The 20,515-nt window shown below is 45.0% G+C and overlaps 1 protein-coding gene across 2 annotated transcripts in view; it reads left to right on the forward strand.

Annotated features, from left to right (window-relative positions):
• Positions 1–20,515, forward strand: part of pkd1a (polycystic kidney disease 1a) — a 173,188-nt gene that overhangs the window by 106,477 nt on the left and 46,196 nt on the right. For both annotated transcript variants that reach the window (XM_071389881.1, XM_071389882.1), the window contains 9 exons: positions 308–476; positions 3,850–3,934; positions 5,102–5,281; positions 8,867–9,059; positions 10,782–10,952; positions 14,236–14,379; positions 14,680–14,890; positions 14,956–15,082; positions 19,497–19,619. In XM_071389881.1, the coding sequence (XP_071245982.1) occupies positions 308–476; positions 3,850–3,934; positions 5,102–5,281; positions 8,867–9,059; positions 10,782–10,952; positions 14,236–14,379; positions 14,680–14,890; positions 14,956–15,082; positions 19,497–19,619 (1,403 nt within the window). The remainder of the gene's footprint in view (positions 1–307; positions 477–3,849; positions 3,935–5,101; positions 5,282–8,866; positions 9,060–10,781; positions 10,953–14,235; positions 14,380–14,679; positions 14,891–14,955; positions 15,083–19,496; positions 19,620–20,515) is intronic.

A 20,515-nucleotide genomic window follows, 5' to 3' on the forward strand; every position in this document is an offset into this window, starting at 1 on the left:
CAATAGGAGCAGACTCATATTAGGAACAGAAACACAATAGAAACCAAATCACAATAGAAACAGAATTGCAGTATAAATATAATCACAATATAATACCAATACCTGCTTTATGTGTACCTCTTTATAGTAAGTTAGCAGGGTATGTGGGACTAAATTGTATTTTTCAATTGCCAAATCAAGTCAAATAAGTAATTTACATTTTTGGGGTATCAATAGAGTTGTATTGAATTGAATAGTGTATAGGGGCAGTATTTAGGGGATGTACAGAGAGGAGGTAAGCTCACCCCTGTCCCCTACTCCTCTCCAGACGGGGTGTGGTCAGAGGTGCGCGAGGCGGACCCCTCCATCATGACCTACCTCCACTCCTCCAACTGGCCCAACGAGTTCAACTTCACAGACAGGAAACGCATCACACTCAGCATGACCAGGGGGCGGGACCTGGACCACAGGAAGTACACCTTCTTCCTGTCCCCAGAGTGAGTGGTCGCCACGGAGATATGGAATGAGTCAATGTTCCTTCTATGGACTGCCATGCAGAATTAATATCAGCCCGCGCAGAGAAGCACGAGACAGAACCTCAACTCAGCTTTCTAGTTTTCCCCGTTAACACTAACAACGTTTCCCTGTGAGAATTGTGCTCGAATCAACGCAATATTAGCCACTTTCAATGTAACATACCGAAACAAACTGAACTATGTAAGACTTAGTATGCAAAACTAACTGTGAAAGAGATTTTGTTGTAGGCAGAATGGTTCGGAGTAGGATTCCATTGCATTGACACACACTACTCAGCCGTACTCTATACAGACCGGTGCGCCATAACCAATCAGAGCTGCAGTAGGCCTATATTCAAATAAGCCATTGCCATATATGGATCTGTGCCATTCACTTTGAGGGGCAGTGTTGTATTTTGAGACAGGCTTGAATAAGCTAAGTAGCCAATAGGCAGAGGGTTGCATAATGTGTCTGATTCTCTGTAATAACGGTATGGGAATAATGCTGCATTTTATTTCATAAAGTGGTCTCTTACATCAAACAACAACATTTTCAGTCACCTCCTTGTCTGAAGGACAAGTGGATAAACAGGTTAATGTTAAGCCCTGTATGTTTTTATCACAAGTCTCATAGAATGTAGGTTTACATTGAACACCACACATTGGCTGCTACTGTAGGCTGAATGACAGAACAGGTTAAAATGTTATGGGATGCATTTTCTTCATTGTTTTTGATGGTAGACCCCTCTGGTAGGTCTACATTATGATCAAATAGCCACAGTACCCTACTTGGCCACTGTTAAAACGGTATCTTAAAGCGGGTACAGCCTCAGTGTTCACAGTAAACGGTATCTTAAAGCAGGTACAGCCTCAGTGTTCACAGTAAACTGTATCTTAAAGCGGGTACAGCCTCAGTGTTCACAGTAAACTGTATCTTAAAGCGGGTACAGCCTCAGTGTTCACAGTAAACTGTATCTTAAAGCGGGTACAGCCTCAGTGTTCACAGTAAACGGTATCTTAAAGCAGGTACAGCCTCAGTGTTCACAGTAAACTGTATCTTAAAGTGGGTACAGCCTCAGTGGTCACTGTTAAAACTGTATCTTAAAGCGGGTACAGCCTCAGTGTTCACAGTAAACGGTATCTTAAAGCGGGTACAGCCTCAGTGTTCACAGTAAACTGTATCTTAAAGCGGGTACAGCCTCAGTGTTCACAGTAAACTGTATCTTAAAGCGGGTACAGCCTCAGTGTTCACAGTAAACGGTATCTTAAAGCAGGTACAGCCTCAGTGTTCACAGAAAACGGTATCTTAAAGCGGGTACAGCCTCAGTGATCACAGTAAACTGTATCTTAAAGTGGGTACAGCCTCAGTGGTCACTGTTAAAACTGTATCTTAAAGCGGGTACAGCCTCAGTGTTCACAGTAAACGGTATCTTAAAGCGGGTACAGCCTCAGTGTTCACAGTAAACGGTATCTTAAAGCAGGTACAGCCTCAGTGTTCACAGTAAACGGTATCTTAAAGCGGGTACAGCCTCAGTGTTCACAGTAAACGGTATCTTAAAGCAGGTACAGCCTCAGTGTTCACAGTAAACTGTATCTTAAAGCAGGTACAGCCTCAGTGTTCACAGTAAACGGTATCTTAAAGCGGGTACAGCCTCAGTGTTCACAGTAAACGGTATCTTAAAGCAGGTACAGCCTCAGTGTTCACAGTAAACGGTATCTTAGAGCAGGTACAGCCTCAGTGTTCACAGTAAACGGTATCTTAAAGCAGGTACAGCCTCAGTGATCACAGTAAACGGTATCTTAAAGCAGGTACAGCCTCAGTGTTCACAGTAAACGGTATCTTAAAGCAGGTACAGCCTCAGTGTTCACAGTAAACGGTATCTTAAAGCAGGTACAGCCTCAGTGTTCACAGTAAACGGTATCTTAAAGCAGGTACAGCCTCAGTGTTCACAGTAAACGGTATCTTAAAGCAGGTACAGCCTCAGTGATCACAGTAAACGGTATCTTAAAGCAGGTACAGCCTCAGTGTTCACAGTAAACGGTATCTTAAAGCAGGTACAGCCTCAGTGTTCACAGTAAACGGTATCTTAAAGCAGGTACAGCCTCAGTGTTCACAGTAAACGGTATCTTAAAGCAGGTACAGCCTCAGTGTTCACAGTAAACGGTATCTTAAAGCGGGTACAGCCTCAGTGTTCACAGTAAACGGTATCTTAAAGCAGGTACAGCCTCAGTGTTCACAGTAAACGGTATCTTAAAGCAGGTACAGCCTCAGTGTTCACAGTAAACGGTATCTTAAAGCGGGTACAGCCTCAGTGTTCACAGTAAACGGTATCTTAAAGCAGGTACAGCCTCAGTGTTCACAGTAAACGGTATCTTAAAGCAGGTACAGCCTCAGTGTTCACAGTAAACGGTATCTTAAAGCAGGTACAGCCTCAGTGTTCACAGAAAACGGTATCTTAAAGCAGGTACAGCCTCAGTGTTCACAGTAAACGGTATCTTAAAGCAGGTACAGCCTCAGTGATCACAGTAAACTGTATCTTAAAGCGGGTACAGCCTCAGTGTTCACAGTAAACTGTATCTTAAAGCAGGTACAGCCTCAGTGGTCACTGTTAAAACTGTATCTTAAAGCGGGTACAGCCTCAGTGTTCACAGTAAACTGTATCTTAAAGCGGGTACAGCCTCAGTGTTCACAGTAAACGGTATCTTAAAGCAGGTACAGCCTCAGTGTTCACAGTAAACGGTATCTTAAAGCAGGTACAGCCTCAGTGATCACAGTAAACGTGTGCCAGAAGTTGCACAGAATCTTCACAACATTGAAGTTTGCGCTCAGCAGACCTGAAATGTGCTCAGTGCAGAAAGCAGTTGGAGGGAACAGTGGTCGTTACCCTACTATCAATATTACATGTTACTGTATCCAGGCACTCACTGCCCTCGGGCCGTATTGCTTCATTGTCTCTCTCTCTGTCTCTCTCTGGTCTGTCTCTGGTCTGTCTAAGTGGTCTCTCTCTGTCTCTCTCGTCTGTCTAAGTGGTCTCTCTGTCTCTCTCTGTCTCTCTAGTCTGTCTAAGTGGTCTCTCTCTGTCTCTCTCGTCTGTCTAAGTGGTCTCTCTGTCTCTCTGTCTCTCTAGTCTGTCTAAGTGGTCTCTCTCTGTCTCTCTCGTCTCTCTGTCTCTCTCTGTCTATCTACTCTGGATGTCTTATGTTAAGTCATGAGATGAACTTCCTCTTGTCAAGAGAGTGAAACACTTCAATAGAGACTTTGTTCGTACTGTAAATGCTGTGTATACATGTCAACTTCGGCAGCCATTTAGCTCAGATCTAACCAACCACCCCTCTCTCTTCTCCGGTTGCCCAGGTCCCATGACACGACCCTGGACTACTATGTCAACGTGACAACGGGCTGTACCACTGACTCCCCCAGCGCGGGGGTGCGTCTGGAGGTGGGTGTTTGTTAAAACTTAAATATATAACTCATGGCCGCTTAGAGTCAGTGTCATAACACATTTTAAGTGCGTTATAAAGGACGTTATAAAGCATTATACATACACTTACAGGACAGTTTATTAGGTGCACCACCCTGTTCAGGAAAATGGATGGCTCCTACAGACAGTGAGTCACGTGTCCAGAGCTTGCTATATAAAGCAGGCAGACAGGCATCGAGGCATTCAGTTACTGTTCCATTGAAAGTTACAATGGACAAAACTAGTGACCTATGAGACTTGTGTGGTTTGATGGTTGGTGCCAGACACGACGGATCCAGTGTCTCAGAGATGGCCGCCCTCCTGGGCTTCTCACGCACGACAGTCTCGGGTTTCCGATGTGACAAACACAAAACATCCAGTCAGCGGCAGTCCTGTGGGTGAAAACAGCTCAGCAAACATTCGGTGCCACAAACAGACAAATAACGACACAGTACAACAGTGGTGTGCAGAACGGCATCGAGGAAAACACAACTCATCGATCCTTGTCCCGGATTGGCTATTACAGCAGACGACCACACCGGGTTCCACTCCTATCAGCTAAAAACAAGAAGAAGCGCCTCCAGTGGGCATGCCATCACCAACACTGGACAACTGACCCATCCTGCCTGGTGGCGCTGGTGTACTGGTGTGGGGAATGTTTTCCTGGCTCACGTTAGGTCTCTTGATACCAACTGAGCACCGATGGAACGCCACAGCCAATCAGAACGTTGTTGCTGACCAAACCCAATAGAACATCTCTGGGATGAGATGGAGCGGGATGTTGGCAGCATGAATGTACCACCGTCCAATCTGCAGCAACTGTGTAACGCCATCGCGTCAGCATGAACCAGCATCCCTGTGGAACGTCCCCGACACCTTGTAGAATCCATAACCCGAAGAATCTGGGCTGTTCTGGAGGCAAAAGGGGGGGGGGGGGGGGTACGACCGGGTACTAGATGGGTGTACCTAATAAACTATCCGTTGAGTATATGTACTTGATAGAATCTGTTGTTAAACCCTTCCTCTGTCTCGGGTGGTGACACACACTGACAAGTTCTCTAAGAAGGAAACCAAGTGTTGACCTGCGTTGAAAACCCTGACCTCCCCTTCTAAATATCTCTCTGACTCATTCCATCCCTTCTCTAGGTGGGTGTGTTCGCGTCCCTGTGCCAGTACTTCAGCGAGAGCGCCAAGCTGTGGCGTACGGACGGCATGGTGCCACTGGCAGAGACTAATGCCAGCCGGGCCGTCTGCAGCACCCGTCACCTCACAGCCTTTGCTGCCAGTCTCTTCGTTCCACCTGACGCTGTCACCTTCATACGGCCTGTAAGTAGGGGCTGCAGGTAGCCTATTGGTTAGAGCGTTGGGCCAGTAACTGAAAGGTTGCTAAATCGAATCCCGAGCTGACGAGGTAAAAATCTGTTGTTCTGCCCTGAACAAGGCAGTTAACCCACTGTTCCCCGGTAGGCCGTTGTAAATAATAATTTGTTCTTAACTGACTTGCCTAGTTAAATAAAGGTCGTTTTTTAAAAGTAGAGATACACCTGATAAACACACACACCTGATAAACACACACACCTGATAATACACACACAGATGGCGCCGACAGAGATGGTCGCCTCGCTTCTTGTACTTAGAAAACTATGCAGTATTTTTTATGTATTATTTCTTACATTGTTACCCCAGAAAATCTTAAGTGTTAATACATTCAGCCGGGAAGAACTATTGGATATCAGAGCGACGTCAACTTACCAACATTACGACCAGGAATACGACTTTCCTGAAGTGGATCCTCTGTTCGGTTCACCACCCAGGACATTGGATCTGATCCCAGAGGCCGACCCAAAACAACGTCGCCGCAGAAGAGGAAGACGGAGCTGCCTCTCACCGCTTCGGAGTATATTACTCACCAGTGTCTAGGCTCTAGACCACAAGGTAGACGAAATTCGAGCAAGGGTTACCTTCCAGAGAGACATCAGAGATTGTAACATTCTCTGTTTCACGGAAACACGGCTCTCTCGGGATATGTTGTTGGTGTCTGTACAGCCACTGGGATTCTTCATGCGTCGCGCCAACAGAAATAAACATCTCTCTGGTAAGAAGAAGGGCGGGGGTAAATGCCTTATGATTAACGAGTTGTGGTGTGATCATAACAACATACAGGAACTCAAGTCCTTTTGTTCACCTGACTTAGAATTCCTTACCATCAAATGCCGACCATATCATCTCCCAAGAGAATTCTCATCCTCAAGGAACTTCACTGGACTCTATGTAAGCTGGAAACCATATATCCTGAGGCTGCATTTATTGTAGATGGGGATTTTAACAAAGCAAATTTGAGAAGAAGGCTACATAAATCTATCAGCATATTGACTGTAGCACTCGGGCAATACACTGGACCACTGCCACTTTAACTTCCGCGATGCATACAAGGCCCTCCCCCGCCCACCCTTCGGCAAATCCGACCACGACTCCCTTTTCCTCCTACTGTCCTATAGGCAGAAACTCAAACAGGATGCACCCGTGACAAGAACCATTCAACGCTGGTCTGACCAATCAGAATCCACGCTTCAAGATTGTTTTGATCACGCGGACTGGGATATGTTCCGGTCAGTCTCAGAGAACAACATCGATCTATACGCTGATTCGGTGAGTGAGTTTATAAGGAAGTGTATAGGAGATGTTGTACCCACTGTGACTATCAAAACCTTCCCTAACCAGAAACTGTGAATAGATGGCGGAAGTTGCGCAAAACTGAAAGCGCGACCCACCGCATTTAACCATGGAAAGATGACTGAGAATATGGCCGAATACAAACAGTGTAGTAATTCCCTACCGCAAGGCAATCAAGCAAACGATATGTCGGTATAGGGACAAAATGGAGTCGCAATTCAACGGCTCAGACACTAGATGTATGTGGCAGGGTCTACAGGCAATTACGGACTACAAAAAGAAAACCAGCCACGTCACGGACACTGACGTTTTGCTTCCAGACAAACTAAACACCTTCTTTGCACGCATTGAGGATAATACAGTGCCACCGATGCGACCCGCTACCAAGGACTGCAGGCCTCCCCTCTCCTTCTCCGATGTGAGTAAGACATTTAAACGTGTTAAACCTCCCAAGGCTACTGGCCCAGACGGCATCTCTCAGAGCATGCCCAGACCAGCTGGCTGATGTGTTTACAGACATAATCAATCTCTCCCTATCCCAGTCTGCTTTCCCCACATGCTTCAAGATGGCCACCATTGTTCCTGTACCCAAGAAGGCAAAGATAACTGAACTAAATGACTATCGCCCCATAGCACTCACTTTTGTCATCATGAAGTGCTTTGAGAGACTAGTCAAGGATCATATCACCACCACCTTACCTGCCACCCTAGACCCACTTCAGTTTGCATACCACCCTAACAGGTCCACAAACAATGCAATTGCCATCACACTGCACACTGCCATATCCCATCTGGACAAGAGGAATACCTATGTAAGAATGCTGTTCATTGACTACAGCTCAGCATTCAACACCATAGTACCCTCCGAGCTTATCATTAAGCTTGAGGCCCTGGGTCTCAACCCCGCCCTATGCAACTGGGTCCTGGACTTTCTGACGGGATGCCCCCAGGTGGTGAGGGTTGGAAACATGTCCACCCCGCTGATCCTCAACACTGGGGCCCCACAAGGGTGTGTTCTCAGTCCTCTCCTGTACTCCCTGTTCACCCATGACTGCGTGGCCATTCACGCCTTCAACTCAATCATCAAGGTTGGCAGACGACACTACAGTGGTAGGCTTGATTACCAACAACGACGAGACGGCCTACAGGGAGGAGGTGAGGGCCCTCGGAGTGTGGTGTCAGGAAAATAACCTCACACTCAACGTCAACAAAACAAAGGAGATGATCGTGGACTTCAGGAAACAGCAGAGGGAGCACCCCCCTATCCACATCGACGGGACCGCAGTGGAGAAGGTGGAAAGCTTCAAGTTCCTCGGCGTACACATCACTGACGATCTGAAATGGTCCATCCACACAGACAGCGTGGTGAAGAAGGAGCAACAGCGCCTCTTCAACCTCAGGAGGCTGAAGAAATTTGGCTTGTCACCTAAAACTTTTACAATTTGAGAGCATCCTGTCACGCTGTATCACCGCCTGGTACGGCAACTGCACCGCCCACAACCGCAAGGCTCTCCAGAGGGTAGTGAGGTCTGCACAACGCATCACCGGGGGCTAACTACCTGCCCTCCAGGACACCTACACCACTCGATGTCACAGGAAGGCCATAAAGATCATCAAGGACAACAACCACCCAAGCCACTGCCTGTTCACCCTGCTACCATCCAGAAGGCGAGGTCAGTATTGGTGCATCAAAGCTGGGACCGAGAGACTGAAAAACAGCTTCTATCTCAAGACCATCAGACTGTTAAACAGCCATCACTAACACAGAGAGGCTGCTGCCAACATACAGACTCAAATCATTGGCCACTTTAATAAATGGATCACTAGTCACTCTAAATAATGCCACTTTAGTAATGTTTACATATCTTACATTACTCATCTCATTTTATACCATCTATTGCATCTTGCCTTTGCCGCTACATGTACATATTCTTATCCCTTCCCTTTACACTTGTGTGTATTAGGTAGTTGTTGTGGAATTGTTAGATTACTTGTTAGATATTACTGCACTGTCAGAACCAGAAGCACAAGCATTTCACTACACTCGCGTTAACATCTGCTAACCATGTGTATGTGACCAATAAAATGTGATTTATTTTGACACACCTAGTAATACACATCTGATCCAAGCCAGCCGCCTGAGGAAACACACTGTAATGTTACGATGCCATACTGTGAAATCAGCTGACTTTCACACACACACATTTCCTCACACTCTTCTCTCCTCTCGTCCTTTAGGAGCGGGGGGGTCCCAGCCTCGTGGTGTTGTTGACGTGTGTGGTGGGGTTGCTGTGTTACGCCGTGGCGGCGGCCATCTTACATAAACTTGACCAGCTGGACCTGAGGAGGGCGGGGACGGTGCCGCTCTGTGGACACGACGGAACATTCAAGTACGAGGTGCAGGTCAAGACCGGCTTCAGCCGCGGGGCAGGTGAGAAGGCAAAGGTTACGGATTCAAATGGAAAGAAATCAGACTTTTAATCAATTAGACTTTTATTCACAAAGGGCAGAAACATATCACATAATTGCCATCAAAGGAAGATTTGCACAAATACTCAAGTCATACCCACTGATCCATTGTTGGGAGACAGACAGCAACCCTCAGACAGTAACCCCCTCAGACAGTAACCCTCTCAGACAGCAACCCCCTCAGACAGCAACCCCCTCAGACAGCAACCCCCTCAGACAGCAACCCCCTCAGACTGCAACCCCCTCAGACTGCATCCCCCTCAGACAGCAACCCCCTCAGACTGCATCCCCCTCAGACTGCATCCCCCTCAGACAGCAACCCCCTCAGACTGCATCCCCCTCAGACAGCAACCCCCTCAGACAGCAACCCCCTCAGACAGCAACCCCCTCAGACAGCAACCCCCTCAGACAGCAACCCCCTCAGACAGCAACCCCCTCAGACTGCATCCCTCCCAGACTGCATCCCCCTCAGACAGTGACACCCTCAGACAGTAACCCCCCCAGACTGCAACCCTCAGACAGCAACCCCCTCAGACAGCAACCCCCTCAGACAGCAACCCCCTCAGACAGCAACCCCCTCAGACAGCAACCCCCTCAGACTGCAACCCTCAGACAGCAACCCCCTCAGACAGCAACCCCCTCAGACAGCAACCCCCTCAGACTGCATCCCCCTCAGACAGTAACCCCCTCAGTCTGCAACCCTCAGACAGCAACCTCCTCAGACAGCAACCCAGGCTCAAATCCCCAAAGATCAAGGGAACATAATGAAAGGTTTCCAAGACTACAGTACATACCCATCCATCACCTGTCTCCAAGACGACAGTACATACCCATCCATCACCTGTCTCCAAGACTACAGTACATACCCATCCATCACCTGTCTCCAAGACTACAGTACATACCCATCCATCACCTGTCTCCAAGACGACAGTACATACCCATCCATCACCTGTTTCCAAGACTACAGTACATACCCATCCATCACCTGTCTCCAAGACGACAGTACATACCCATCCATCACCTGTATCCAAGACGACAGTACATACCCATCCATCACCTGTATCCAAGACTACAGTACATACCCATCAGTCACCTGTCTCCCAGACGACAGTACATACCCATCCATCACCTGTCTCCAAGACGACAGTACATGCCCATCCATCACCAAGACGACAGTACATACTCATCCATCACCTGTCTCCAAGACGACAGTACATACCCATCCATCACCTGTCTCCAAGACGACAGTACATGCCCATCCATCACCAAGACGACAGTACATACTCATCCATCACCTGTCTCCAAGACAACAGTACATACCCATCCATCACCTGTCTCCAAGACGACAGTACATACCCATCCATCACCTGTCTCCAAGACTACAGTACATACCCATCCATCACCTGTCTCCAAGACTACAGTACATACCCATCCATCACCTGTCTCCAAGACTACAGTACATACCCGTCCATCACCTGTCTCCAAGACTACAGTACATACCCATCCATCACCTGTCTCCAAGACTACAGTACATACCCATCCATCTCCTGTCTCTAAGACTACAGTACATACCCATCCATCCCCTGTCTCCAAGACGACAGTACATACCCATCCATCCCTTGTCTCCAAGACGTTTCTAGTTATTATATGATGTGTATATCTAACTCCTCCCCCTGTCTGCTAGGCACGTCAGCACATGTAGGCATCAGTGTGTATGGCTGTGAGGGGCGTAGCGGGCATCGCCACCTGGACAGCCCCGGGGCCTTCGCACGTAACGGACTGGACATCTTCCACATCGCCACGGAAACTACCCTGGGCAGCGTCTGGAAGATCCGCGTCTGGCACGACAACAAAGGTAGGAGGACACACAAACACACACACTAACACACACACACACACACACACACACACACACACACACACACACACACACACACACACACACACACACACACACTAACACACACACACACACACACACACACACTAACACACACAAACACACTAACACACACACACACTAACACACACAAACACACTAACACACACAAACACACACACACACACACATGCAGGCACTTTGGATTTTTGAAAGGCATGTTACAAGTACAATGTAATATTATTATTATTCATATTATCATTATTCGTATTATTATTCATATTATTATTATTATTCATATTATTATTCATATTATTATTCATATTATTATTATCATTATTCATATTCCTATTATTATTCCTATTATTATTCCTATTATTATTCATATTATTATTCCTATTATTATTCCTATTATTATCATTATTCCTATTATTAGTATTATTCATATTATTATTCATATTATTATTCATATTAATATTATTATTATCATTGCAAAAAAAATAAATAATCAACCAGCCACTGTGGCAGGTAGAAAGGAAAATCTACCAGCCACTCAGATGATTTTTACCAGCCCCCCCCCCCCCAATCAGCTATAATTAAACCAGCAAAACACTAAAATAACAGATGAGCTTTGTAATGTTCCAAAAACAGTATAATGTATTACTAGTAAGAAGTCATGTGGTCAGTCAGTTCCTGACTGTTTTGTTCCGGAACCTATTTGACTGGATCCATTTGACTGGATATTTGACTCTATGCCACGACACAAAATAGATGATATACATACATAATGGTTTATTATAAACATTTACAGGTACCTCAGAGCTCCCCAGGTCACCCCCCTCTTCCACTCACGTTTTGTTGCGGCTCCTCCCGGTTTACAAATGAAGCACTGAATGTGGTATATTGTTTCATTACATTTTTTGTGACCTGAGTATTTTAACCAAAATATCACAGATGAGACAAAAATGTTCACCTACTCCTTTAACCTCACTAGGGTATGTGGGACGGTAGCGTCTCACCTCGTCAACAGCCAGTGAAACTGCAGGGCTCCAAATTCAAAACAACAGAAATCCCATAATTAAAATTCCTCAAACATACAAGTATTATACACCATTTTAAAGTTACACTTGTTGTAAATCCAGCCACAGTGTCCGATTTCAAAAAGGTTTTACGACGAAAGCACACCAAACGATTATGTTAGGTCAGAGCCAAGTCACAGAAAAACACAGCCATTTTTCCAGCAAAAGAGAGGAGTCACAAAAAGCAGAAATAGAGATAAAATGAATCGCTAACCTTTGATGATCTTCATCGGATGACAGTCATAGTACTTCATGTTACACAATACATGTATGTTTTGTTCGGTAAAGTTCATATTTATATCCAAAAATCTGAGTTTACATTGGCGCATTATGTTCAGTAGTTCCAAAACATCCGGTGATTTTACAGAGAGCCACATCAATTTACAGAAATACTCATAATAAACATTGCTAAAGGATGCAACTGTTATCCATGGAATTTTAGATGCACTTCTCCTTAATGCAACCGCTGTGTCAGATTTCAAAAGAACTTTACGGAAAAAGCACACCATGCAATAATCTGAGTACAGCGCTCAGAGACCAACACAACCCAAACAGATATCCGCCATGTTGTGTAGTCAACAGAAGTCAGAAATAGCATTATAAATATTCACTTACCTTTGATGATCTTCATCAGAATGCACTCCCAGGAATCCCAGTTCCACAATAAATGTTTGTTTTGTTCGATGAAGTCCATCATTTATGTCCAAATACCTCCTTTTTGTTTGCGCGTTTAGCCCAGTAATCAAAATTAATTCCGTTACAGTCCGTAGAAACATGTCAAACGATGTATAGAATCAATCTTTAGGATGTTTTTAACATAAATCTTCAATAATGTTCCAACCGGAGAATTCCTTTGTCTTCAGAAATGCAATGGAATGCAAGCTAACTATCAACGCAAGCTAACTAACTAGCAATATGACCCCATTTCCACTGTATCTTGGATAAGCAAAGAGTTGAAAAACTACAAACCTCAGATTTCCCACTTCCTGGTTGGATTTTTTTCTCAGGTTTTTGCTTGCCATATGAGTTCTGTTATACTCACAGACATCATTCAAACAGTTTTAGATTCTTCAGAGTGTTTTCTATCCAAATATACTAATACTATGCATATCCTAGCATCTGGGCCTGAGTAGCAGGCAGTTTACTCTGGGCATGCTTTTCATCTGGACGTGAAAATACTGCCCCCTACCCCAAAGAAGTTAAGGGCGGGAGGTTACCGTGGTAACGCGACTAGAGTCACGTTTGTGCCTGTGAGATTGAGTCTGGCTAGCAGAAGCATTGTGGTTACCGTGGTAACGTGACTAGAGTCACGTTTGTGCCTGTGAGATTGAGTCTGGCTCGTAGAAGCGGTGTGGTTACCATGGTAACGTGACTAGAGTCACGTTTGTGCCTGTGAGATTGAGTCTGGCTAGTAGAAGCGTTGTGGTTACCGTGGTAACGCGACTAGAGTCACGTTTGTGCCTGTGAGATTGAGTCTGGCTAGCAGAAGCGGTGTGGTTACCATGGTAACGTGACTAGAGTCACGTTTGTGCCTGTGAGATTGAGTCTGGCTAGCAGAAGCGTTGTCTTCCCTAGCAGTTAAAACTCAAACATCGAAAAACAACCTCTGAACAAAACCATGGAAATGGCCAGGAAACACAAGGACAAAGTCTCACTTCAGTAGAGGTTAGTTTACATGTAATTAGACCAACTTTTATGCCTGTTCGCAGCGCTTCTAAAAATGAATCTTTCACTCAGTTCTTCACGTGTGCACAGCCCCCAGCCAGGCAGTGTTGCAGCGCGAGGTGGAACAGGCTATATGGGATTCGTAGTTCTTTGACTTTGTGCGATTAACAAAACGACATAAATACTTTGAAAACAGCTAATGCAGCATTTATTTAACTGTAAATGTGATCAAACTTGACTGTTTTTAATTCACAATGTGAGTGAAATGCTGTGGAGCCCCGCCCTGGCAGGTGGGCATTTAGGCTGATTAATATTATTATTATTATACACTTACTGTAGATCTCTGTCAAACCGTAAGCAACCTAGTAAATGTGCCCTTTCTCTCCTCCCTCCTCTCCTCCCTCCTCTCCTCCCTCCTCTCCTCCTCTCCTCCCTCCTCTCCTCCCACCTCTCCTCTCCTCCTCGCCTCCACCTCTATCTCCACTCATCCATCTGTCCTCTCCTCCTCTCCCCAGGTCTGTCTCCAGCATGGAAGCTCCAGTACGTCCTGGTGAAGGACCTACAGACAGGAAGCAGTTACTATTTCCTGGTAGAGGAGTGGCTGTCAGTGGACAACGAGAGGACAGATGGACGCGTGGAGATAGAGGTGGAGGCCTCAGGTAAGGACCCTAACCCCTAGCTCTAAGCCCCTATCCCTAGCCCCTACCCTCATAGTTTAGTAGTCAAACCCAAATGGTCTCCAACATGGTGCAGGAGTCTATCCACATCTCGCCACCGCTGCCTCGACAACTGGTCTAGGGCCAGTTTTGTCATATAGCCGTTATGGATAACAGTTGGACTTTGAACAGGAGCACTGATCACAAATCAGTGCTCCTGTTCATTAATACAAACTCACTACTTCCTCTTCTACTTCCTCCTTCCTTTTTTTCTGCTTCCTGTGGGCGTGTCCTGACCTACAGAAGAGGCAGAGCTTCGTCGGTTGCCCCGCCTCCTGAACTGGGAGCTTCAGCGTGCCCTGTGTGAGAGTCACTTGTGGCTGTCGCTATGGGAACGGCCCGTCCGCAGTCCCTTTACCCGCCTCCAGAGGGCGACGTGCTGCGCCCTGCTGCTACAGCTCTGTCTGCTGGCTAACACCATGTGGTACAGCACCGTGGCCAATAGGAGCTACAGGTAGGGGTAGTGTGTGTGTGTGTGTGTGTGTGTGTTCCAGTACTGACCGTGTTGTCCTACTGTAGCTCTGTAGCAGTGTCCAGGCTGGTGGTGGTGGATGTGGAGACTGTGGCTGTGGGAGTGGTCAGCTGTCTGGTGATTTACCCCCTCTACCTGCTGGTCTTCACTCTCTTCAGGATGAGTCGTAGCAAGGTGACACACACACACACACACACACACACACACACACACACACACACACACACACACACACACACACACACACACACACACACACACACACACACACACACACACACACACACACACACATCTTTAGAACACACACTTTTAGAACACACACACCTTTAGAACACACATACCTTTAGAACACACACCTTTAGAACACACATCTTTAGAACACACACCTTTAGAACACACATCTTTAGAACACACACACCTTTAGAACACACACATCTTTAGAACACACACACCTTTAGAACACACATCTTTAGAACACACACACCTTTAGAACACACATCTTTAGAACACACACCTTTAGAACACACATCTTTAGAACACACACACCTTTAGAACACACATCTTTAGAACACACACATTTAGAACACACACCTTTAGAACACACATCTTTAGAACACACACCTTTAGAACACACACATTTAGAACACACACCTTTAGAACACACATCTTTAGAACACACACCTTTAGAACACACACCTTTAGAACACACATCTTTAGAACACACACCTTTAGAACACACACCTTTAGAACACACACCTTTAGAACACACACACACCTTTAGAACACACACACACACCTTTAGAACACACACACCTTTAGAACACACACCTTTAGAACACACACACCTTTAGAACACACATCTTTAGAACACACACACACCTTTAGAACACACACACCTTTAGAACACACACCTTTAGAACACACACCTTTAGAACACACACTTTTAGAACACACACCTTTAGAACACACACCTTTAGAACACACACCTTTAGAACACACACCTTTAGAACACAAACCTTTAGAACACACACCTTTAGAACACACACACCTTTAGAACACACACCTTTAGAACACACACACCTTTAGAACACACACTTTTAGAACAAACACATCTTTAGAACACACATCTTTAGAACACACACCTTTAGAACACACACCTTTAGAACACACACCTTTAGAACACACACACCTTTAGAACACACACACACCTTTAGAACACACACACCTTTAGAACACACACACCTTTGGAACACACACACCTTTAGAACACACATCTTTAGAACACACACACACCTTTAGAACACACACACCTTTAGAACACACACCTTTAGAACACACACCTTTAGAACACACACACCTTTAGAACACACACCTTTAGAACACACACCTTTAGAACACACACCTTTAGAACACACACCTTTAGAACACACACCTTTAGAACACACACACCTTTAGAACACACACACCTTTAGAACACACATACCTTTAGAACACACACCTTTAGAACACACACCTTTAGAACACACACCTTTAGAACACACATCTTTAGAACACACACCTTTAGAACACACACCTTTAGAACACACACCTTTAGAACACACACCTTTAGAACCCACACCTTTAGAACACACACACCTTTAGAACACACACACCTTTAGAACACACATACCTTTAGAACACACACCTTTAGAACACACACCTTTAGAACACACACCTTTAGAACACACATCTTTAGAACACACACTTTTAGAACACACACCTTTAGAACACACACACCTTTAGAAAACACACCTTTAGAACACACACATCTTTAGAACACACACCTTTAGAACACACACCTTTAGAACACACATCTTTAGAACACACACCTTTAGAACACACACACCTTTAGAACACACACACCTTTAGAACACACATACCTTTAGAACACACACCTTTAGAACACACACCTTTAGAACACACACCTTTAGAACACACATCTTTAGAACACACACTTTTAGAACACACACCTTTAGAACACACACCTTTAGAACACACACACCTTTAGAAAACACACCTTTAGAACACACACATCTTTAGAACACACACCTTTAGAACACACACCTTTAGAACACACATCTTTAGAACACACACCTTTAGAACACACACCTTTAGAACACACACCTTTAGAACACACACACCTTTAGAAAACACACCTTTAGAACACACACACCTTTAGAACACACACATTTAGAACACACACCTTTAGAACACACACTTTTAGAACACACACCTTTAGAACACACACCTTTAGAACACACACACCTTTAGAAAACACACCTTTAGAACACACACATCTTTAGAACACACACCTTTAGAACACACACCTTTAGAACACACATCTTTAGAACACACACCTTTAGAACACACACCTTTAGAACACACACCTTTAGAACACACACACCTTTAGAAAACACACCTTTAGAACACACACATCTTTAGAACACACACCTTTAGAACACACACCTTTAGAACACACATCTTTAGAACACACACCTTTAGAACACACACCTTTAGAACACACACCTTTAGAACACACACACACCTTTAGAACACACACACACACCTTTAGAACACACACACCTTTAGAACACACACCTTTAGAACACACACACCTTTAGAACACACATCTTTAGAACACACACACACCTTTAGAACACACACACCTTTAGAACACACACCTTTAGAACACACACCTTTAGAACACACACCTTTAGAACACACACCTTTAGAACACACACCTTTAGAACACACACCTTTAGAACACAAACCTTTAGAACACACACCTTTAGAACACACACACCTTTAGAACACACACCTTTAGAACACACACACCTTTAGAACACACACTTTTAGAACAAACACATCTTTAGAACACACATCTTTAGAACACACACCTTTAGAACACACACCTTTAGAACACACACCTTTAGAACACACACACCTTTAGAACACACACACACCTTTAGAACACACACACCTTTAGAACACACACACCTTTGGAACACACACACCTTTAGAACACACATCTTTAGAACACACACACACCTTTAGAACACACACACCTTTAGAACACACACCTTTAGAACACACACCTTTAGAACACACACCTTTAGAACACACACCTTTAGAACACACACCTTTAGAACACACACCTTTAGAACACAAACCTTTAGAACACACACCTTTAGAACACACACACCTTTAGAACACACACCTTTAGAACACACACACCTTTAGAACACACACTTTTAGAACAAACACATCTTTAGAACACACATCTTTAGAACACACACCTTTAGAACACACACCTTTAGAACACACACCTTTAGAACACACACACCTTTAGAACACACACACACCTTTAGAACACACACACCTTTAGAACACACACACCTTTGGAACACACACACCTTTAGAACACACATCTTTAGAACACACACACACCTTTAGAACACACACACCTTTAGAACACACACCTTTAGAACACACACCTTTAGAACACACACACCTTTAGAACACACACCTTTAGAACACACACCTTTAGAACACACACCTTTAGAACACACACCTTTAGAACACACACACCTTTAGAACACACACACCTTTAGAACACACATACCTTTAGAACACACACCTTTAGAACACACACCTTTAGAACACACACCTTTAGAACACACACCTTTAGAACACACACCTTTAGAACACACACCTTTAGAACACACATCTTTAGAACACACACCTTTAGAACACACACCTTTAGAACACACACCTTTAGAACACACACCTTTAGAACACACACCTTTAGAACCCACACCTTTAGAACACACACACCTTTAGAACACACACACCTTTAGAACACACATACCTTTAGAACACACACCTTTAGAACACACACCTTTAGAACACACACCTTTAGAACACACATCTTTAGAACACACACTTTTAGAACACACACCTTTAGAACACACACCTTTAGAACACACACACCTTTAGAAAACACACCTTTAGAACACACACATCTTTAGAACACACACCTTTAGAACACACACCTTTAGAACACACATCTTTAGAACACACACCTTTAGAACACACACCTTTAGAACACACACCTTTAGAACACACACACCTTTAGAAAACACACCTTTAGAACACACACACCTTTAGAACACACACATTTAGAACACACACCTTTAGAACACACACTTTTAGAACAAACACACCTTTAGAACACACACCTTTAGAACACACATTTTTAGAACACACACATCCACCCTTCACATCTCCACCATTATGCATTTAAATCCCTGAATCCTTCATAAAGACTCTGTGTGTGTGTGTGTGTGTGTTTTGCATCCCGGTCCATGTGTGTGTGTGTGTACTCATGGTCTGTGTGTGTGTGTGCGTGTGCGTTTGTGTGTGTGTGTGTGTACTCACGGTCTGTGTGTGTTTGTGTGGACTTACGGTATGTGTGTGTGTGTGTGTGTACTCACGGTCTGTGTGTGTGTGTACTCACGGTCCGTGTGTGTGTGTGTGTGTGTATAAGTGTGTGTCAGTAGAACAGGTGCCGTCCTCCCAGGTGGACCAGGAGTCAGTGGAGATAGATGACTTCCTGGATAACTCCATTGCAGGAAGCTCCTTCCTCATCTTCAACGGTGTCCCTGGAGAGGTGTGTACGTGGCGTGTCTGTGTGTGTGTACGTGGCATGTGTGTGTGTGTGTGTGTGTACGTGGCGTGTGTGTGTGTGTGAGAGAGAGGTGTGTACGTGGCGTGTGTGTGTGAGAGGGATGTGTGTGTGTGTGTGTGTGTGTGTGAGAGAGATGTGTACGTGAGGTGTGTGTGTGAGAGAGGTGTGTACGTGGCGTGTGTGTGTGAGAAAGATATGTACGTGGCGTGTGTGTGTGAGAAAGGTGTGTACGTGGCGTGTGTGTGTGTGTGTGTGTGTGAGAGATAACTCTTAATAAAAAGTAGTGCACCGGGCATAGCAGGAAACAGTGTCAGTTGAGATGAAACGTAGACAGACAGATGTGTGTCTCGTCTAGGTCTGGTTGTCTAGGTGTTGTCTAGGTCTGGTTGTCTTGGTCTGGTTGTCTAGGTCTGGTTGTCTAGGTCTGGTTGTCTAGGTGTTGTCTAGGTCTGGTTGTCTAGGTCTGGTTGTCTAGGTGTTGTCTAGGTCTGGTTGTCTAGGTCTGGTTGTCTAGGTCTGGTTGTCTAGGTCTGGTTGTCTAGGTCTGGTTGTCTAGGTCTGGTTGTCTAGGTCTGGTTGTCTAGGTCTGGTTGTCTAGGTGTTGTCTAGGTCTGGTTGTCTTGGTCTGGTTGTCTAGGTCTGGTTGTTTAGGTCTGGTTGTCTAGGTCTGGTTGTCTTGGTCTGGTTGTCTAGGTCTGGTTGTCTAGGTGTTGTCTAGGTCTGGTTGTCTAGGTCTGGTTGTCTAGGTCTGGTTGTCTAGGTCTGGTTGTCTAGGTCTGGTTGTCTAGGTGTTGTCTAGGTCTGGTTGTCTAGGTCTGGTTGTCTAGGTCTGGTTGTCTAGGTCTGGTTGTCTAGGTCTGGTTGTCTAGGTCTGGTTG

This window comes from Salvelinus alpinus, chromosome 2 (genome assembly GCF_045679555.1).
Source record: "Salvelinus alpinus chromosome 2, SLU_Salpinus.1, whole genome shotgun sequence".
Classification (NCBI taxonomy): domain Eukaryota; kingdom Metazoa; phylum Chordata; class Actinopteri; order Salmoniformes; family Salmonidae; genus Salvelinus; species Salvelinus alpinus.